The 22,495-nt window shown below is 47.0% G+C and overlaps 1 protein-coding gene across 2 annotated transcripts in view; it reads left to right on the forward strand.

Moving 5' to 3' along the window:
* Positions 1–22,495, forward strand: part of SPECC1L (sperm antigen with calponin homology and coiled-coil domains 1 like) — a 474,653-nt gene that overhangs the window by 444,813 nt on the left and 7,345 nt on the right. For both annotated transcript variants that reach the window (XM_069215113.1, XM_069215114.1), the window contains 2 exons: positions 944–1,060; positions 2,184–2,243. In XM_069215113.1, the coding sequence (XP_069071214.1) occupies positions 944–1,060; positions 2,184–2,243 (177 nt within the window). The remainder of the gene's footprint in view (positions 1–943; positions 1,061–2,183; positions 2,244–22,495) is intronic.

The following is a 22,495-nucleotide window of genomic DNA, read 5'->3' on the forward strand; positions in this document are numbered from 1 at the left end:
AAACGGTGTACGCCGGTCATTGGAATAAGTTTGTGGCATGGTGCACAGACAAGCCTGTTGATTCCCCCTTTCTGCCCCTCTCTCTGAGGTTCTATTGTTTATCCTTTCTCTGGCCCAGAAGGGCTCTGCTATAGGCACTGACAAAGGTTATTTATCTGCTATTCTTCCTTCTTTGTTTAAGTCTCTTATTGTTACTAGGTTCCTCAAGGGTCTTGCTCGTATGTTTCCTCCACCCCCATTCAATATGCCCTAGTTGGATTTGAATTTGGTTCTGACATTCCTGATGTGCGCTCCTTTTGAGCCTCACTGAAAAAAGAGATAAACTCTATACATACAATTTTAGGTCTGGGATGAGGTGGAAACAAGCAAGAAATAAACATACAAAATCCCACACACCTGAATTTCTTCTCATATGGGTCAAAGCAGCTCAAACGGTCTGACCAGAAGCAATACTATTGCTACAAATACATTTGTATTGGTTTATTTATTTTTAGCATTATTTTTCAGGTTCGTATACTCCGTACAGTTTATTTCATAATATTGTACAACTTCATACCTAAGATCTGAGCTGGTGATTGGTTTTCATGGAGTTCTTTTTCTCTGTGCTACTGCTCAGTGCAGTTCTGTATCTCTCAGCTGGCGATGGGTTCTCATGTAGTTCTGTGCCTCTGCACTGGTAATCCATACTAGTGCAGTTCTGTATCTGAGCTGGCAGTGATTTTTGGTGTAGTTCTGTGTCTGTGCTGGTGCTCAGTACTAATTGCAGTGCTGTATCTCTAGCTGGCGATGTATTCTCATGTTGTTGTGTGTCTCTGCATTGCTGATCAGCAGTAATGCAGTTCTGTATCTCTGAGCAGGTAATGGTTTCTCGTAATTCTGCCTCTATTTGTTCTCTGACACTCTTCTTGTATCTAATGCTCTGTTTCCTATCTTCTCTATACAGAATATCGACATCACAAACTTCAGCAGTAGTTGGAACGATGGACTGGCATTCTGTGCCCTGCTGCACACCTACCTCCCCGCTCACATTCCCTACCAAGAGCTGACCAGCCAGGACAAGGTTTGTCAAGCACCCTTTGGTATTGAGGTCTACACTTGCACTTAGTCTGAGCTCAGGTGCTCCCTCCCGTGCACAGAAGAGGTTGCCCAGTGGCTCAGATGCTCACCTGAATTCTGAACCTGTCTTTATCACTTCATCAGAAATCGTCTAATTCTGGGCAAATTAACTTTAACCACTTAACTTGTGAATTTCTGATAGAAATCACAGAAATAGCCAGTCAGTAGTTTTTGGTGATCCTGGGGTGCCTTTAAGTCACGAATGCACAGTAGTTAAGGCACCGGGGAGATCTTTTAAAGGCTGTATGTTGTGATCGATCTACTAGCAGTGATTGGATCTTGTTCATCTGCATGGCTCCCATAGGTGCTGGTCTCCCAGCGGTAGAGTTTTAGGAGGTCTTTGGGATACCTTGAAAAGGGGGATCAGGTGAAAGGTCACTTGTAGCAGCACAGAAGAGTAGAGCTGCTCACCTCATTTGGTTTCTGGTCTGATAAAGTAGCGGACCACAGTCGCAGCCTGTGAGTCAAGCCACGGGTTGGCCCTGGGGAAGGTGTCTGCTGCTTCTGAGCCCAGGTAGAGGGAATCAGGCTGTAGGAAGCTCCACCTCCAGGAAATATTTGTCCGGTTTACTTTGAGTCCTTGCAGAGGTGGCCTGCAAAGTGCTAGTTACATGGTGCAGGACTTCACAGTGCTCCAGCTGCCAACTAAGAGGAATATTTATTTCAATATGTAGGAGGTATATACTCCGGGAAGGGGGGCGTACCTACAGGCTCTCATTCCAGACAAAATGGGATGTGTATTCCAGCTCCAAAGTCAGACATTGTAAAGACAGCAGCTTACTTGGTCATACAGGATGTTGGTAGTGGCTCTGAAGGGCACCGGGGTGGCCCTCTAGTGGGGAGTCAGGCATTCCTGAGAGAGACTCATGCACGCACACCCACATGATGTGAGGCCGCTGCATTACACTTCCAGACTTCATGAGATTTTTACAATGTTGTCAAAATCATCTTGCAGGCATATCCCACAGCCTTCTGTTCCCCACATAGGGCACTCGTATCGTAGAAATCGTAAAAATGAAACTTTTATTATTAATAATATATATTTTTTTTTTTTTTTTTTTTTACAGAGAAGAAACTTCACCCTGGCATTTCAAGCAGCTGAGAGTGTTGGCATTAAGTCCACTCTGGTAAGTGCAGACCTGCAGTAGTAGGGGTGCTTGTATCAGCAGGGGTACAGCGCTCTCAAAGGTATAGATGCGACAATGACTTGCACAGTTGTTGGAAAGTACCCTCTTTTTGGCATGGTTTCCCCAACGTTTTCCTGTTATCAGTGTGCGTGGACTGTTTTCACTGAGATCCTGCTAATCAGGACCCCAGTGCTTGTGCCAGCTCCCTCTAAATTTACTTGCCTAGGACTTTGCACACCCCACAATTAGCATGCTGGTGCCCCCTCATAAGTCCCTAGTATATGGTGCTTGGGTACCCAGGCCATTGGGGCACCAAGGGTTCCCCATGGGCTGCAGCACGTATTGTGCCACCCATGGGAGCCCATGCAAAATGTCTGCAGGCCTGCCATTGCAGCCTGCCTGAAAAGGTACATGCACCCTTTCACCACTGGTCACTGTAAGTCACCCCTTTGGTAGGCCCTCCTAGCCCAGAGGGCAGGTACTTGTGTGTGAGGGCATCCTTGCATGAGCAGAGGTGCCCCTACGAACTCCAGTTCCAATGCACTGGACTTCGTAAGTGCGGTGAAGCCATTTTACCCATGTACTGGACACAGGTCATTCATTACCTGTGTTCAGCTACATAATGGTAACTGCGAACCTGGGCATATTTGGTATCAAACATGTCGGAATCATACCGCAATACTGTTTGCGTTATTGGTTGTCTGATCCCATGCACTCTGGGGGCTCCTAAGAGGACCCCCAGTATTGCTCCTACCAGTCTTATAGGGTTTTCCAAGCAGCCCAAGCTGCTGCCACCCCTCAGGCAGGTTTCTGCCCTCCTGCTGCTTGACCAGCTCAGGCAGGCAAGGCAGAACAAAGGATTTCCTGTGGGAGACAGAGGCAACACCCTCTCCCTTGGAAATAGGTGTTACAAGGCTTGGGAGGGGTAGCCTCCCCAACCGCCAGTTTGCTTTGAGGGGCACACTTGGTGCCCTCATTGCATAAACCAATTTGCACCAGCCCAGGGACTCCCAGTCCCTGCGAAACTGGACAAAGGAAAGGGAAGTGACCACTCCCCTGTCCATCACCACCCCAGGGGTGGTACCCAGAGCTCTTCCAGGTGGCCACTTGATTCTGCCATCTTGAAACTAAGATGTGCAAAAGCCCCTGGGAGCATCTGAGTGACCAGGTTAGGCAGGTGACGTCACAGCCCCCTTCTGACAGGTGGTCACCTTGCAAGGTGACCAATCCCCCTTTTAGGGCTATTTATGGACTCCCTTATGGGTGGGATCCTTAGATTCAACGTGCAAGACTCCACCAGGACTCCTCCGCATTGTTTTACTTCATCTTCTGGCCACTGGAACCGCAACTGGACTCTTCAGGAACCAACAATCTGCAACTTCAGCGATGACTCCGCTTTTGCGACATTGTTTCTCCGGCTCCTTCCAGCAACTGCAACATTTTCCCGGCTCTGCATCCTCTGAGGTCAGCCAGACTTGAACCTGCACCAAGAAGAAGGAATCCCTAGTGGAGTGAAGGAGTTCACCCCCCTGCATCTGCAGGCACCAACTGCATTGACACCCGGTTTCGTGGATCTGCTCTCCTCCGGAACTGCGTGGATCCTGCATCACAGGTGGTGGTCTGGAGTGGTCCCCTTGGTGCTCTCTGCCAGCTGTCCTAGTTGGGAGATGGTGAGCCCTTGCCTCTCCTTGCAGGACAGTACCTCTGTGCACTGCGACTCTTGCAGCTACCAAGGCTTGTTTGCTCCTGCTCCAAGGGATCTTGAGGCTCCGTATAGCCCCGGCCCCCAGCACTTCTGCCTGCCAAGCAGTCTCCTCTCAGCTGCTCCAGCGACGTGGGACTCCTCTTCAGGTGTGCTGACTGGGCCTCACTGCGACTTACTGTGCCCCCTGCCAGTGGGTTGCCTGTGAGTGCTGCGACTGCTTCTGTTGGCTCTCCCAACTGCTAAGGGTCACCTCGGACTCCCCTCCCTAAGTCGAGGCCCCTGGGTCTTGCTGGTCCTCTTCAGCCTTGCAACTCTTCTTTTGCTTCTCTTGCATTTCCCAAGGCTTGTTGGTGGTTCTCCAGCACCACTGACCATCTGCAACCCGACAACCGATGTAGGACACCATTTGCACCACTCCAAGGACCCCTCTTCAGCTCCTGGGCTCCACAGCTGGTCTTCTTCTTCCCTTGTCGACCTAGTTCTGCATCCACAAAAGGGTGTGTAGTAGCTCCTGGCCATACTTGACACCCCATCTTGGACTGGACTCTGTCCCCTTCTTTTACAGGTCCTTTTCTGCCGGAATCCACCTTTGGTTTCTTCTTGTTTGGTCCTGTACTTGCATAATCCTTTTTCTTAGTCCTCCTCTTAATCCTTGGGAAAACCAGGTACCTACCTCTGCTCTCCTGGTCGCTGAGTCACGCTGGTACTCACCTGTTGGGGTTCCTAGTTCATCCAGCTCACCTCTACCAACACCACATCCTTAGGCGGAGGCAGTATCTTGCATTCCACTTTCTTAGTATATGGTTTCGCCCTCCCCTAGGGCCCCCACTATTTTCACTAAGTTGCCAATGCTTGTTGTTTCTAAGCTAATTCCTACAGACATTTGAGGTGGTGAGCTAATGTAGAGTGTTGCTGGTGTTGCAGGGTGCTCCTTACTGGAACTGCTCTCCACCTAGATTGGGAACTAGAGAGCCCTGGCTTCCTAGACAATGCCTACACTTCACTAATAGGGGAGACCTGGTATAAGGTGATAACACCATAGGTGCTCACCAGGCCAGCATCCTACAATAGTCGGTCTAAGGTATTTCCTTTTCGTTGTGGTACCTCTAGTCTTGGACTATTGACGTGATAGCCAGGACTACGGGAACCAAGATGCTAAGAAAAATCTGGGCCTAGAGCCAGGTGTTTAATTGTGAACCCTCGAGAGTCTCTACAGGTGAAGGAAGCGTGCAGGAGTGTGAAGTTAATGTGCGATCGTAGAAGGAGATTCTGTCTCTCACTTGGGCACCCGCAAGCTTGGAGGGAGGCCTTTCGTGAAGCTATAGTGTCAGTGTGAATCCTCCACCGCAGGCTGATTATGGGCAGTGTGATTATAGTGTTGCACTGCATATAGATTAAGTACATCGTTGTGATATTAGTAGTGCCAGGCTCTGCACTTCAGGCATAATATTTGTGCAGTGTGATGATCGTGTTAGTGTGAGATGCGCACTGCTAGCAGATTTAGCACAGTATGCCAACTGGTCTTTTATTGCAGCGCTCACTGAGCGCATATCTCGTACATATAGCCTAAACACTAGGTCCTGCGTGCCAGGCAGATTATGTGCAGTGTGGCAATAGTGCCAGTGTGTGGCCCACACTGCAGGTAGATTTTGTGCAGGTTGTTGACCATGTCAGTGTTGGGCTCAACACCTCATTCAGATTATTTTATTGGAATTGCATTTATATAGCACCTCCTATCCATGGCAAGGAATTAAAGTGCGTTGTGGCTGGTGGTATGCTCCTGCAGAAACCAGACCAGTGGGTAATCTAGTGCATATTAGCTGTTGTTGGTTATTGAGATTAGTTTTGTGTTCTCAGGAAACAGTTTCATGCATTTCCTCCATTTGATTTGTGGTAGATTACGCTACTAAGAGTTAGGCATGAATGGGAGTTCGTACAAAGGGAAGGTGTGACTAGTAGATTGGTTAGAAGTGGTTAGATTTTGTTTACTTGCAAGAAATGGATAGAGAGGGTAGTTTGAGAGGAGAGGCACGGCTAGTTACAGAAATAGCAGGAGAGTAAGGCAGACAGGCGTGCAGCAGAGATGGATGTTGCCTATGGGGAGGGTGCTACATTTTGTCAAAATCTGGTTCTTCTATTTAGGTGGCAGTAAGGTTGAACAGTTTACTTTTGATAGGTTACATTACAGCAAAGTTCATTTCCGTTTTTTATGACTTGGCTGTTCCGAGTGGGAGGCTGTGTGATGTGTCCTGATAGCTGGCCCTTTAGGTTTGTCACGTAAGATTTGGAGGAGAGGACCATCTGTGTAATGTGCATCAATCATTTTGTTATGTGTTTGTTTGAAACAGACACGTGCATGGCTAGTTTGTAGGGGCATCTGGTAGACCTTGATATTAGTAAGAGGGTGTTCGTGAAAGGTTTGGGCAGGTTTGGTTCGTTATTGATCTTAAAGCATCCTGATGGGCATCTGACTGCATGTAGAGAGGCAAGAATTTGTGAGGACACTCGTGTTTGTGAACAAGATCATATAGTTTAATGGATGACATTGGAAATAACCCGGCCTTAACCACTTTACGAATTCTGGGTAATTCTCTGTGACTGTAATCTTTGCAGCCAGCCTAGAACGTTATTTTCTCTGGGCTGGAAAGTAATTTTCTCTGTTCTCAGTAATTTGGTGATTTTAGATTGAAGGAATTTTGGTTGTTTGCCATTTATCTCTCTGTGAGTAATGCATACTAGCCTGAAATAGAATCTTCTTGCAGCTGGGAGCCAGTGTAGAGCCTTCAAGTTTGGAGAGAAGATGTGTTGTATATTTCCATTTAGAAGTAAGTAGTCTTGCTGCTGAATTCTGGATTCTTTGCAGCCTTCTAATGGCTGAGAGTGGAATGTCGTGGAATAATATGTTAGCATAAATTAGTGTAGAGAGGATGAATGATGTTATGCCTGTGTTCTTTTAGGTATTTCCAGTTGTGGAAAGATGCGTTTGAAGTGTTTTCATTGTGCAGAATGTTGATTGAGGCAGCTTATCCACTTAAATATTAAAAGGATAAAGTAGAGTTGGAGATTATTCCAAGACTTTATATGCTTCTTTATTTATTTTTGGGGCAGGTCCAAGGTCATGTGCCCATAAAGATAGAGGATCATAAATTTCCCATTCACCAAAGGTCAGCATTTCAGTTTTTGAAACGTGTATCTTTCCATCTTTCACGTTATCCCTTGATCTACAGCTAGGATACAGGTGTGAAGTTCTGATTTTCCCATGTCCTTATGTTTTTCCATTTGAGAATTGTCTTTGTGTCATCCACGTAGTTGTAGCTGTTGAGTTTAAAACTGTTGATGGTCTAGTAACGTCTTCATGAATGTTGAAAAGCAGAGGTGAGGTTATAGACCCTTGTGGAACCCCTGTTATGCAGAAAGGATTCAATGAAAAAAGGGAATATGAATCAGGTAGGATCTTTTGTTTAGGTAAGAGGAAATCCAAATAAGAGTGATGCAGTGTATACACATTTCTTTGAGTTAAGAAGCTACTCAAAGCTCGAGCTGTAATAATACAGCATTGTGTTGGCTGTGTGTTATCTTTTTAGGTCATCACACACTGTGATTAGGGCTGATTTGACACCTCTTCCTTCCCCATATCCTGTTTCCGTTCTGAAATTAGTTGGTTTTATTCTATGAATTTTGAGATCCAGTGAAATGTTGCCTCCTCCATAAATTTACCAAGAAAGTGTCCATTGTAGATCCGTCTAAAGTTGTTAGTGTTGTGCATCTAGTTGTTCTTCTTAAGTAATGCGCTTCTATTTAAAAAAAATTTAATACCTCTGGGAAAAAGGTTTGTGAGCGTTTGATAATATTTCTGACTGGAATAGCTGCAGACTGTGATAGAAGAATCTGTTTCGAAAACTTCTGGGGCAGAGCTCAGATGGGTAGCTAGCTGGGCTGCTGGCCTTAACCAGATCTTTACAATCTGAGGCTGTAATTGTTAGAAATGATGATGTTGACGGAGCTTGTTTCCTGCTGTGCTTAGTTTTGGATGTATATTAGGGGTGCCCTTACTTCGCTTGCTTGTTTGATAAGAATCCAGCGTTGCTAGTTTATTACAGACGTCTTGTGAAAGCAGGATGGAGATTTGAAAGCTTTCTGGATTGCGAAATTCTGATCTAACTTCACAGAGTTCCTTTGCTGGGCATTGGCCATTTTTGATCCTGCTTGGCTAGTGGATGTTGTGGTCCATCATTATGTTTATAATTTGTACATTCTATTGTTTCTGTGGAGACACATCCTGTCCTGAGAGTTCATATTGTTTTAGCCATCTCTCTACTCTGCAGAAGCTGAGAGGGCTGCTGCAGCAGAGGAGGCCCTCCATGAGTCATTGGCCTGACTGTCGCCAGTGGCTTAGAAGACAGCACATTGGTGATTAGTGGCAACACAGATGACCCGGAAGCCTCCCTGAAAATGGGACTCCTGGTTGAAGCTCAGTATGTATGCAAAATAATAAAGGCACACTGGCTGCTCTACGTTAACCTGGGTTGGAGCATATTGCCTGTTAGCATTCCCTCATGGAAACGTCTGGTGGCAGCACTGTGCGATGAATGTATGATGGAACAAGTAATGCGAGAACCACGCATGCCTGAACAACGTGGTCGGAACAATGACGAATGCCTTTACCATGCATGCCTTTACAACAATTTGTCGTAGTAAAGGCATGTGTGGGAACGGCATGCGTGGTTCTAGCATGCCACCGCCCTAAGGCCCAAAAGTACCCCACCCCTAAGACTAAAACTGACCAGACCTCCCACCACCCCGCCCCTAAAAACAAAACTACCCCAACTCGCCCCGCGCACCTAAAAATAAAAATAAAAAAATACCCTGACTACACCTCCCCTGTCCCTAAAAACCAAATTACCCCGACACCCCCCACCCACCCTGAGCCCTAAAACCTTCCCCGACCCCCACCCACCACCGCACCCATAAAAACCAAACTACCCTGATCCCCCCCCATCCCTGCCCCTAAAAAAACAAACTACCTCGATCCCCCTACCCCTAAAAACCAAACTACCTCAACCGCCACACCCTTCCCCTAAAAACAAAACTACCGACTCCCCAAACCTCTGCCCAAGCCCTTAATCCACCCCTAAAAACTACCCCCAACCCCACTCAGCTGACCAAACTACCCTGACCCCCCCCCACCGCCGCCCCTAAAAACCAAAATACCTTGACCCCCCCCACCCCTGCCCCAAGCCCTTAATCCACTCCCCACCCCTAAAAACGACCCCACTTACCTGACCAAACTACCCTGATCCCCCCCCACCCTGCCCCTAAAAAACAAACTATCCCGCCCCCTGCCCCAAGCCCTTAATACAGTCCCCACCCCTAAAAAATACCCCCCAGCCCCACTTACCTGTCTGCGTCCTCTCCCGATCCACTCTGCCTTTTTCTTTGCCTTAACCACGCATATGCGTAGTTCAGCACGTGTGCGGTTAAGGCAGAGAAAAAAGCAGTTGTTGTTCCGGCAAGCATCGTTCCGTTTGCATTGTAGGCGTCATTGTTGTTCCGGAGCTGTGGTTCAAGACGTTTCCCCTGTGTGATGCAGCTTTTTGGGGGGTTTTGAGGGATGCCAATGTGGACTATTGTAGGCAAAATTGATGTACATCAGGGAGCATACTGATGTAATCATAAGTGCTGCTAGAGAGGGACATATGCAAGACAGAGACTGCCATGCAAACTCCGGCATGAAGGGAAAGGTGTAAGACAATCAAACATAGATTGAACTGATTTGTTACAAGGAATTCACAACCAAGAAACTCTGAGATGGCAGATCAGGCAGGATGTTAGAAGGCTTCCTGACCTCAGAGGTGCCCCAGATTGCAGTGGCGATGCTGTGAGAAGATAACCCAGAGTGTGCACTAAGCAAAGACCAATATCAATTACTTTTGTGTTAATTACTACACCTCCAAGGAAGGATGTGGTTCCAAGTGAGATACTGAAGTTGTAAGGACATCAGGCTTTCCCCATTTTATCAGAAGATCAAAGACTTGCTCTGGAGGCACCACTGGCCCTGGCTGGAAGTAGGAGAGCTATAGAAGTGATAACTAGGGGCCAGAAGCCAAGGTTGGATGGCCTAGCAAACACATTTTATTCAACATACAAAAGACTTCTGACTTCTCAGCTCTTGGAGGTCTATAACCAGGTGCAAACCCTACTAATGCCTATTCAACTGATAGGCATTCTAGGAGCGATACTGAATTCTGGCTGTGATACAACTTTAAACAGACCACTCTATGATGGACATAGACCATAAAAGCCTGAGATGGTGCTAGCATTAGATTGTTGCCTTTGCTTTCTGTCTTAGCTCATGATCAAAATGACTTCATTTGGGCAGGCGAACTTCCTTGAACTTCAAGAGTTTGGTCTATTTGATGGCAGCCCTTCTGGATGCTAATCACTCACCAGCAGGGGCATCATTGCTCTGTTCAAATTGATACAATTTAATTTTCTTCATCAAAACTATCTCACCCCAAGAAAGCTCCGTCAGATATGGAGACTAAAGATTAATCTTACAGACGTGAGCGTCTAAAGCCAGATGTGACCATAGGAGTGCCCAAATCCATTAAACTATTGGAAATATGACTAAAATATTAGAAAAAGTAATGGGTAGAGGAATAGACTGTACTCTCTGGGTGAGCATGCTTGGACTGATGACCAGAGCAAAATGAAGGACAAATGAGCAGGTGTGCAGAGTTGACCCACTATAGTGGTAGCAACATGTTGCCTAGCCATGAAGATCAACAATAGCACTTGGCAAAACAAACTGTTTAAGGGAGGCAAAGAAATGGGTAGAGACAGAATATACAACAGTGAGAAGCTCAGCTATACAGATACATGGACCAAATGGGGAAACCAATAATGTTTGGACCTGAAAGACTTTCTGAATATAGATCATCCTGAATGACAGGCACTTCCAACTGAATAACACACTGTAGTGGCTTGTGCTTAATAATTAAATATAGATTGTATAAGAGGCAGAAGAGAATCAAGGGATGGGCACACACCTCTCACCAGAAGAGCAGAAACAATATTGAGTTTAATAGACATACCACCAGTGTCCAGTGAGAGGCCAGGTTTACTCTGAGCCCAAATCAGTATCCTATGGTATTACGTAGCAGTGATCACCCCCCTAAAACAGGTTAACGCTCACCCCCAACACAGTTTGTATTGTTTGAGGTATACATCTGTTTTCTGCACTTATGAAAGAATAGGCTATGTCACATGAAGAATACATTTTAAAATAACAATGTATGTGATTTAGGGTGATATTCATCTGCACTGTAATAATGTGATTGTTTCAAACCTTTATAAAAATGTTTAATAAAATATCAATCATTCAAGTCTAATTAAAACTCAATACTGACAACACAGAGGGCCTCATATTTAGGGAACCTCTAGGATGTGGTCTTCACTTTAGTTGTGGTGGAGCTGGACCCATCACTCACTGTGGGTTGACTTGGGAAAAAAAAATCCTGGATACATTTTCAACTATTTTTTCTCATTCTTTAAACAAATCAGGCATATTTCCACTTGCTTTAACAACATCCTCATGCTAATGCTATGGAAAATCACCCCTTCCCCCCCTCCTCTCACACTCATAGGACTTCTGTAAATTGAATTACCTTCTCACAACTAGATAATAGAAAGTCTGTATAGGGCTTCCTGCCTTCAAATACTTCAAAAACCTCCTGCATGCCTCATCTGAGGACTGCCTCCTCGCTTCACCATATTTTCTCACTGTTCTACTGTCCTTTGACTTCTGAGTGCAAAACGAGGTAACTTCAAAGTGTTGTGCCTAGATCTTGGCGCTCTCCATAAGATAGGTCACCTGCCTCTTCCCGATTGTATCACTCTTCATCTTCCTTCCAGAAACGATGCTCTGCAGTAGCCAACTATCTGCATCTTCCTAACTTAGTTGTATACTCAGTGGACACTGATGCCTCTCCTTTCTGGCATCAAAGCACTGGAACTCTTTGGCTCCTAAGCTCTAGTGACTCCAGTCTTCGGTCCTTCTGAAAAAAACTTGCCTTTTCCACATTGGTGCAGCCTCCACCTCTCCTTCAGTTATTGCTCAGCACCAGGCTGCTTAGTTAGGGTAGAAGTGCACTTTACACAATTAGTTTCAATCATTCATTTAATTCAGTAGAACAATATCTATAGAAACATGCTTAAGCTGCACTATTTACCACAAGTGTTTGAAACACCCTGGAAGGTAGGAAGATGAAGAAACCCAACTATCTTTTAAAAGTATTTTGAAGGGCTAGTGGGTTGAGGCCAATGCACTAATGGTTGACAGAACTAGAATTGTAACAAAAGATGTCACCTGAGACTAGATAAACACATATTAAATGTGTATTGAAATACAATATTTATTATTTGTTCTGCTAGAATTCCTTGACGGAGAGTCCTAAACGTCTTGTAAAAGTTGTTAAGTCCTGTTATGAATACATTAATATCAGAGGTCCAGCATGCTTTAAATTGTGCTGTCATATATTGGCAAAAGATGACCCTATGCATTTAGCACCACAATGACAAGATGACCCACAAGCAATTTTTTGTCTGACTCTGAATTTGGCTCCTCCCTCAGCATTTGAAGTGTTAGTCCCGCCCCCTCCTGAATGTGGGTCTAGTTGCGCCTCTGATGGAGTCTGTGCTAGACTCTTCAGTGAAGGCAGATCATGTGCAACATGTTAACACTGTTAGTGGTAGACTTCACAGTAGACATAAGTAATGTGCAGAATGTTGACAATGTGAGTGCCGGGCAACGTACGTTAGGTAGGTTACGTGCAGTATTTTGGTGGTAGCAATGCGAGACTCTTCAACAAAGGCATATCCTGTGCAGTTTCTTTAATTGTGGATGAGTGAATCGTCCATTGGGTCAAAGGCATTCTCCTCTTCTGTGCCAATCAGGTTTTATATTTTGTTTAAATGAATGCAGACTTTTAATATCCTCAAGTCGAAAATGCACAATCAATCGAATCAATTCAAACTTTCTAATCCTGTCATTCTTCACGTTTCGGAATCCAGGACCCACCATTAGGATCGGAAGAGTGAAAAGTAAATCAGCATTTTACTATTTACACAAAGAATCAACCACCTATTTTAGTACATTCATCAGATCTCCAGCTTATAGGCACCTCTATCAGGTTAGAAAATGAAGTGTGAACAGTTGATGTGGAACCGGAGGGCTATTGTTTGTAGGGAGAAATGATGGAGCCCTGTGCTTGTGGTTACTGGTTTCTAGACACTATGAGGGAGGCGCAACAGGTGTCATGTTTGCTGCTGTCCCCTTCAGAGCACTACATGGAATGGAGTAAGAGACGAGGGCAGTGAGGGACATACGGAAGAAGGCAGGAGCAGCTTGCTGGGCTTTGAAGTGGCGGGGCTGCGCGTGCGGGGGGAAGGGAGGGATTAATTCAATTGAAAAAAAATACACTTACCTTCACTCGCTGCCACCACGCCGCTCCTCTCCTGCAGGCACAGGTTCCCAGCCTGCCCTGCAGCCAATCCTGACGCTGCTCCAAGCAGTGTTAGGATTGGCTGGGAGCCTGTGCAGGCTCTCTCCAGCCCGGCAACACAGTGGTGGGCTGGCGAGAGCACAGTGCGCATGTGTGTTTGGCCGTCCCGAGACTGTCAGCCAAACATACATGCGCACTGAAGGGAGTTCTCTGTGCACTCCCCTCTATGGCTGTCATCCCAAATGCCCCGCCCCTTTTACTACAAAACGAAAATAAACATAGTTTATTATCGTTTTGTAGTTAAAGGTTTGCAGCTGCTGCTGCTGTTGGGGGGCGACGCTCCTCCGCCATAGCGGAGGAGCCACCACTGGAAGAAGGGAACACTTTTCCAAGGGACTTAATATGGAAACCTGTACAGATACCAGAAAATCTGAAGTAATTTCACATAGGACTGTTGTTGCTGGTTATGTAATAGGAAAACAACTAACATAATTTGCTTCAAGATCTGCGCTGGAAGCAAAGCATGGAGCAAACATATTTTACAATGTTTTTCTTGTGGTTACGCGATAAATCGAGAAAATGTATTTTCCAAGTTTAAAATGTGAAACAAATTAGAAGCAAAATTGATTTGTTGAATTTGTTACATGTGTAGTAAAAGTAGAGCCAATCAATTTGCTCACTTTTTAAAAACAGTTATTTGTTAAACCCCCTTGCATACTTAAAATAATTTCAATAAAATATGTTCTATATATTTAGCAGTAGATCCACAGTTGGTTTCATAGATTTTATTTTTTACTCTGGGGCAAAAGTCTTTCCGTAGTGAGTTGGAGCAAAATGTATTTGCACCATTTCAAGTAAGCAAAATGCTATTTTATTTTGCACACGTTTCCGTAAAGTGCCTTTCGTTTCTGAGAGTCTGCTGGGTCCACAAATTCACTTTCCATCTGACCTGGCTTTTATGAGTGAAAGACCCAAGTCCGGTGTAATTGAGAGTTTCAGATAGAAAGCGAGTGTGGGGACAAGGGGTGGCATGGTCCAGGCTTAGAACTAACTGAAAGGGTTGGTTGAAAGTGAGAAGTGAGACATTTTGTCGAGTAGTGGAGAGAGGAAGAGAGGGCGATATTAGAGAAGGCCTCCTCCCAGAGAGCAGTGGGGCTGTGCAGGAAGGGGACATTGCTTCTCATGGGGGTAGTTACAAGAGATTGCTCTGCAGGAGGTGGAAGGGTGGAAGATGGGTGAGAAGAAGAGCATGCTCTGCAGTTCGAAGGATGTCCTATTCCATGTCAGCCACGGAGAGTCTCCGCAGGGGGCGGGAATACCTCTTCAGGGAATAACTGACTTCCATTGTCAGGAGTGGAGGTGATGGGTACCTGCAGGTGAATCAGTGGAGTCCTACACAGTGCAGAAGCAGCCTTCAAAGTGGGGTAGTCCCTTAAAGTGCAGAAGAGGAGGAAGGGATCTGAGAAGGTGAGACCTGCAGGGCTGGAGAGGGTCATCCAATCCCATTGAGAAGAGGGGGCTACCCTGGCATCTGCTGAGATGCCCGAGAGTTGACTGCATGGAAGATTTCAGAAGGAGATGAGAAACCTTCATAGGACTCTGCTTGGGGTGGGTTAATTGGAGGTGGAAGGAGGGGCAATACATCCTCATTGATAGGGGGGAGAGACTACTGCACTGGAGGAGAGATTTGACTTGAGGGAGAAGCCCCTTGCTGACTTGTAAGTAGTGTTTCTGATGGATACAACTACCTGTGGATTCCTCACCTCATGAATACTCCCATGGCGCCAGCATTCGACGGAAATCTTCTTACTAGTCTCTGCACGTCGACGAGGACGTCACTGTCTCGCACGCGACGCCGTCTGACGTCATACAGGCAATAAGAGGTCCTCGACGACGTGCAGACGTCAGTTCCCTTTTTTCCGTGCATTCGAAACGGTTATCTTCGAGGGAGCAACTGTTACTCTTGCGGTTACAGTGTATATCTTGCTGCGTACTCTTTCTCTGTGGAAATAATGTCGCAGAGAAAGTCTGGATTTAAGCCTTGTCGTGAGTGTGGAGGCAAGATGTCGGTGACGGATCCTCATTCCGATTGCCTTTGGTGTTTGAGCTCCGACCACGACGTCTCGACTTGTGATTCATGTCAGCACATGAATCCGAAGGCCCTTAAAGAACGCGAGGCGAAGCTGTTTATGGCCAAGTCAAAGGAGAAGCATCACAAGAAAAAGTCTTCTCCAAGACATCGGCGTCATCGAGACTCCCGGCGCCGTAGAGAATCTCGGCGTCATTCAAGGGAGGCTCGTTCCAGGTCTCCGGATCGGCGCCGAAGGACATGGGAGGTCAGCCCCACGGTGACGCCGCATCCTTCGACGCCGTTGCCCTCTCCGGCGTCTCCAACTTCGCCTGGACAGGCGTCGGTGATTGAGGTATTGGAGCCTCAAGTGTTTTCTCCGGCGCAGACGCCGAGGCCGGCGTCGGGGTCGCCTCCGAGTCAGGCACCCCAGTATCCGGCTTTTCCCACCCCTGGAGCCGATAGTTCCGCATTCTTGAATGCGATGTATGCCATCTTCCAACAGATGGCTCCAGGGGGTGCTCCGGCTGGGCCTTTGGCCTTTTCTTTGGGTGATCCTGCGCCTCTTCGGCCAGCACCCTTTATGCCCTTTCTCCCGTTTGGGAACGTGGGCTCGGCGCCAGTGTCGGCGCCAGTGGCCGCTCCGGTGGCTTCGGAAGGATTGGCCCTCGGGATTTCCATCCCGTCGACGTCGAGATTTCGGCCTGTGACTCCGGTGGGTCCATCCGTTTCAACTGCTCTTCAGTCGGCGCCGAAGTTACCTGTGGCGCCGGATGCGGCGTCGGTGGCTTCGGAAGATCGGCGCCGATCTCCGACTTCGGCGGAGGTATTGTCGACTCCGCGGATTGAGCAACGACTGCATTCAAGGAGGCGTGCTCTCCGGGTACTAGAAGAGCAGGAGTACCAACGAGCCCTAGAGGATGGAGAGCTAGAGGACTCGGGTGATGGGCTGCGTGGACTGGAGTCGGCCAGTGGGCTGGACACTTCCCCTGAGTGGGACCTTTCGTCCCCGGGGGAATATACCGAGGAAGCTGCTTCCTTTCATACAGTGGTACGGAAGGCAGCTAGTTTTTTGGACCTGCCTTTGCCGGTGGTGGAGGCGAAACAAAACCTTTTGACAGAGGTGTTGCATCCGGCCTCAGCCGCGGCGGAGCCTCTATTACCTTTTAATGACGCTCTGCTGGATCCGGTTTTAGAGGTGTGGAAGAAGCCGGCATCTTCCCCAGCAGTTCACAGAGCCGTGGCCAGGAGGTATCGGACGGCTCCAACTGATCCTGGTTTCCTATCTAGGCACCCTACGCCGGAGAGCTTGGTTGTGCAGGCCTCCTGTTCGTCCAAGTCAGCGCCTGGTTCTTTTCCGACAGTGCCTGGGGACAGAGATTCAAAAAAGCTGGAGGCGCAGTCGAAGAAGATTTTTTCGTCCTGCAGTCTGGCATTAAAAGCCACCAATGCAACCTGTATCCTGGGGAGGTATATTCATGCTCTGATGGATGACATCTCCTCTTCGTTTACAGAGCTTCCCCAGGGTCTTTTGGATCTTGTCTCTGATGCCCAGGCTGCTGCGACCCAAATTATCCAGACGGGACTGGATACCACCGACTCGGTAGCCAGAGCAATGGGCACAACTGTGGTGGAAAGGAGACAGGCCTGGCTCCGTAACTCGGGCTTTTCGGCAGATGTACAGTCCACATTGTTGGATCTCCCGTTTGATGGGGACAAACTGTTTGGGGCTAAGGCTGATTCGGCCTTGGAACGGTTTAAGGAGAGCAGGGCCACGGCTAAGTCGTTGGGACTCCAAGCTCCTTCTTCCACGGCCTCTTCCAGATTCTTCAGGAGGTTTCGTGGATTTGGGCGTGGCTCTTCCTCCTCTTCCTTTCGGGGAAGATATCAGCAACCTGCCTCTTCCCATCCCTATAGATCTTTTAGGGGGAGGGGTAGGGTCCGCACCAGGGGAGCTTCTCAGCAGCACTCTGCCTCTTCCTCATCCTCTGGCGGGGTGCAGCAGGGGAAGCAGCCTTAGGCTTCCACCATTTCCCACTCACTCCTCTCCTGTAGGGGGAAGATTACAGCATTTTCTCACCAAATGGGAGACTGTTACCTCGGACACTTGGGTTCTCAGTGTTGTGGGAAAAGGCTACACCCTTCCCTTTCGGGAGTTTCCGCCCCTCATCCCGCCCCGCCCTTCGTATTGTTCACAAGAACATCTCCTGTTGCTAGAACAGGAGGTAGAAGTCCTCCTTTTAAAGGGCGCGGTGGAGTTGGTCCCGGAGCAGGAAAGGGGTCAAGGAGTTTACTCAAGGTATTTCCTGATTCCCAAGAAGGATGGTCGTTTGAGACCAATTCTGGACCTGAGGATCTTGAATTGGTTCCTCAAGCAGGAAAAGTTCAAGATGCTGACCCTAGCACAGGTGCTTTTGGCGTTGAACATGGAAGACTGGATGGTGTCTGTCGACTTGCAGGATGCTTACTTTCATATCCCGATACTCAAGTCACACAGGAAGTATCTCCGGTTTGTGGTGGGATCGCAACACTACCAGTTTGCGGTCCTTCCGTTTGGTCTTACTTCAGCACCTCGAGTCTTCACGAAGGTGATGTCGGTGGTTGCGGCAGAGCTCAGAAGAAAGGGGATAGCAGTATTCCCTTACTTGGACGATTGGTTGATCAAAGCCAAGTCCCCGGAGCTTGTGTTGCGTCATCTGCAGTCAACAACCCAGTTGTTGTTCGACCTGGGCTTTTCGGTGAACGAGCCCAAATCTCACCTAGAGCCCTCTCAGCGCCTCCTGTTCATAGGGGCAGTACTGGATACAACATTGGGTCGGGCCTTTCCTCCGCCTCAGCGGATTCAAGATATTCAGGATTTGGTTCCAATGTTTCGAAATGGAGCGGTAGTTCCAGTCCTCAAGGTCCTTCGTCTGCTCGGTCTTTTTGCCTCCTGCATTCTGTTGGTCACGCATGCTCGCTGGCACATGAGGGCTCTTCAGTGGTGCCTCCGAAGGCAGTGGTCTCAACACAAAGGGGATCTAGAGGGTACTGTCAAGATCTCCAGAGATGCTGCTGTGGATTTGAAGTGGTGGATTGCAAGCAACAATCTTTCACAAGGAAAGCCGTTCCAGCAGTCGCCACCAGTGGCCACAGTCATAACGGATGCTTCCACTCTAGGGTGGGGAGCTCATCTGGGGGATCTGGAGATCAAAGGTCTTTGGTCTCCAGAGGAACAGATTTTTCACATCAATCTGTTAGAGTTACGGGCTGTACGTCTGGCTCTCAAGGCCTTCCTCCCTTCCCTTCGTGGTCAGTCGGTACAGGTCCTAACGGACAATACTACCACGATGTCGTACATAAACAAGCAGGGAGGAGTGGGGTCGTACCTTCTCTGCAGAGAAGCTCTTCGACTATGGTCCTGGGCAAAGGACCATCGGATTTGCTTGATAGCAAACCATCTGGCCGGAGTTTTGAACGTGCGTGCGGACAGTCTCAGTCGCCACTTCTCGGCAGACCACGAGTGGCGTCTCCATCCAGATCAAGTCCGTTTAATCTTCCAGAAGTGGGGGTTTCCTCGGGTAGATCTGTTCGCCACTCGAGAGAACGCGCATTGTCCGTTGTTCTGCAGCCTTCAGTATCCGATGCAGGAAGCGTTGGGGGACGCGTTTCAAATGACCTGGTGCGGCCAGTTGCTTTACGCGTTTCCTCCCATACCCTTGATTCCTCGAGTATTGAGGAAGATTCGCCAAGACCGGGCTCTAGTAATCTTAATAGCTCCGGATTGGCCAAGGAGGGTGTGGTACTCCGACCTTCTCCAACTCTCAACGTGCCCGCCGCTCCGTCTCCCTTTCAGGGCAGACCTCCTCTCACAGTCGCAGGGGCAGGTTCTACACCCCAACCTCCAGAGTCTGCACCTACATGCCTGGAGATTGAACGGGGCAACCTGAGTTCCTTCTCTTTCCCGCCTGAGGTAGTGGATGTTATATTAGCGGCCAGGCGACACTCCACTAAATCTATCTACGCTAATAGGTGGTCTAAATTTGTTGCGTGGTGTGGAGAGAGGCAGATTGATCCTTTACATGCTCATCTATCGGACGTTTTGTCTTTTGCTCTATCTCTGGCGCAGAAAGGTTGTGCAGTGGCTACCATTAAAGGTTATTTATCGGCCTTGTCAGCCTTCATATGTCTTCCAGACCAACCATCTTTATTTAAATCCCCTATTGTTATCAGATTCTTGAAAGGTCTTCTAAATCAATATCCTCCAAAGCCATTCGTTATGCCGCAATGGGATTTGTCCTTAGTCCTGACTTTCCTTATGGGGTCCCCTTTTGAACCTATGCATTCTTGCCCCTTGAGGTATTTGGTTTTAAAAACAGTCTTCCTGATAGCTATAACATCAGCAAGGAGAGTGAGTGAGTTGCAGGCCTTATCAGTAAAACCCCCTTATACAACTTTTTATGGGGATAAGGTGGTGTTGAGGACCAAGGCTGCTTTCCTCCCGAAGGTTGTTTCACCCTTCCATTTGGCTCAGGCAATTACTTTGTCCACGTTCTATCCTCCGCCTCATCCTTCCAAAGAGGAAGAAAGACTGCACCGTCTGGACCCAAAGAGAGCGTTGAGCTTCTTTATCGATAGAACAAGGGATTTCAGGCTGGAGGATCAGCTGTTTATTGGATACGTGGGCAAGAGGAGAGGAAAGGCAGTCCACAAGAGAACACTATCCAGGTGGGTTGTTCTTTGCATTAAAATATGTTACTCTTTGGCAAAGAAGGATCCTCCTGAGGGCATTAGAGCTCATTCCACCAGAGCTAAGTCGGCCACTTCGGCCTTAGCCAGAGGTGTTCCTGTGGTCGACATCTGCAAGGCCGCAACTTGGTCGTCCCTTCACACTTTTGCAAAACATTACTGTTTAGATTCTGAGGTTAGAAGGGACGGTCATTTTGCACGGTCAGTGCTGCAGGATTTCTTGGTTTGACCATTTAGGCACCCACCGCCGGGCGTGGTACTGCTTTGGGACTCTATTCATGAGGTGAGGAATCCACAGGTAGTTGTATCCATCAGAAGAACGAGTTACTCACCTTCGGTAACGACTTTTCTGGTGGATACATTAGCTACCTGTGGATTCCTCACGGTCCCACCCGCCTCCCCGTTGCCTTTATGGTCTTGCCAAGTAATCCTTGAGTGCGCTCCTCTTGGTCTTTGAGGGTGCAATAGATGTATATATAATATATTTATATATATATATATGTATATGTGTATATATATTTTTATGTATATACTTGGGGTGTGTATATATTTTGAAAAGAGAGAGTTTTATATATATATATATATATATATATATATATATATATGTACATAAAAAGATTTACAGTTATTCGTACAATGTGGTGTATTTTTATAATATAATGGATGTTGCCTTGCTCTTTCATTGCATTGCCTGGTTGTTCTCATGCACGTAAAAAATGATTGGTACTGACGTCTGCACGTCGTCGAGGACCTCTTATTGCCTGTATGACGTCAGACGGCGTCGCGTGCGAGACAGTGACGTCCTCGTCGACGTGCAGAGACTAGTAAGAAGATTTCCGTCGAATGCTGGCGCCATGGGAGTATTCATGAGGTGAGGAATCCACAGGTAGCTAATGTATCCACCAGAAAAGTCGTTACCGAAGGTGAGTAACTCGTTCATCTCCATCATAGGGTATTCGATTGATATGAATAAACCTCACCCTCTGTGCAGGATCTCAGACCTTTCTCAATAAAAAACACAAAATAACCATGACTATCTCGGATTTTCTTTCTGCTTTGTGGTAATCCATTTTTATAAAATGTTGGTGTCATTGACAACTGTGATATATTAAACCCTTTCCCAACTGCTATGAGCTGATAGACAGATAAACCCCAAGTAAAGAAGTCATACTTTATAACCCTCATTTTTGATTTAAAGATTTATCTGAATACACTTGTCTAGTCTGTAGCTCGGAATGACAGCTATCAAGACAGTCATATGTGATGTCAGACACTTCCTCTGGAGAGTGGACTTACAAAATGTAGTCCAGGCCAAGGTCACCTCACAAACTGAATATATAAATGGTCTGCTTACGCCCCCCCCCCCCCCTCCCCCTCCCTGTATGAATCACACCCTACAGTGCATTTCAGTACTCCTCTGCCTGGCTGATCTCTGGAACCAAGAAGTTCCATTTCTGGCCACCCTGAACTGGTTATAATTGGAACAACCCAACATCTACAAGACGTACAACATAGAGCATTCATTACTCATGGGCACTTCCTATTATCTAATGCACAAACACACAATTCCCTGCAGAGGCAGAGACCAGGAAATACATTTTGCCTTTGCTTAGCAGTTCCCAAGTTCAAGAAAAAGTGCTCTTTAATTTTTTTTGTTTTCAGAAAATTCCTCCAAGGTCAGGAATTCTCCACCACCCCAAGTCTATCTAGCTGCCCACCTGACAAAGTTTAAAAAGTATGAGGGATCACCTGATGACCACCACTGGCTTAAACTGACACAAGCGGTGGTTTGCAAACCTTTGTCTGTCAAAGTAGCTGCTCGTGGGACTGCCATGAGTAGTGGATCTCCTGCTGCTAAAATAGATGGCACGGTTCCTGAAGTCTTGCGGTACACGTTTGAAAATTACTTCAACTAGTATGCATATTCTACAGGAGGCTAAGAGACGTCGGACAAGATCTTTTATTGCAAATAAAGGAAGCAGGTTCAGCCTGTGATGGTTGACTAAGAAGATTGATGGAAAATAGACCCCTTCACACCTTAAATGTGAAAATAGGTACTACCCTAACTGAAACAAGAATATGGAAATTAAAAACAATCCTTTGTAGCTTGTTGGCCTATTTGCATAGGATTGCCGTCTGGCAGTCTAAAGTCACGCCATTGCTTCTCTGACTTTAGTGTTTGTTTTCCTACAAATTCCACCTACCTTTCTACCTAACCTTCAACCTAACTTGTTGTTTTTCTCATTGT

Source organism: Pleurodeles waltl, chromosome 11, assembly GCF_031143425.1.
Source record: "Pleurodeles waltl isolate 20211129_DDA chromosome 11, aPleWal1.hap1.20221129, whole genome shotgun sequence".
Taxonomy (NCBI): domain Eukaryota; kingdom Metazoa; phylum Chordata; class Amphibia; order Caudata; family Salamandridae; genus Pleurodeles; species Pleurodeles waltl.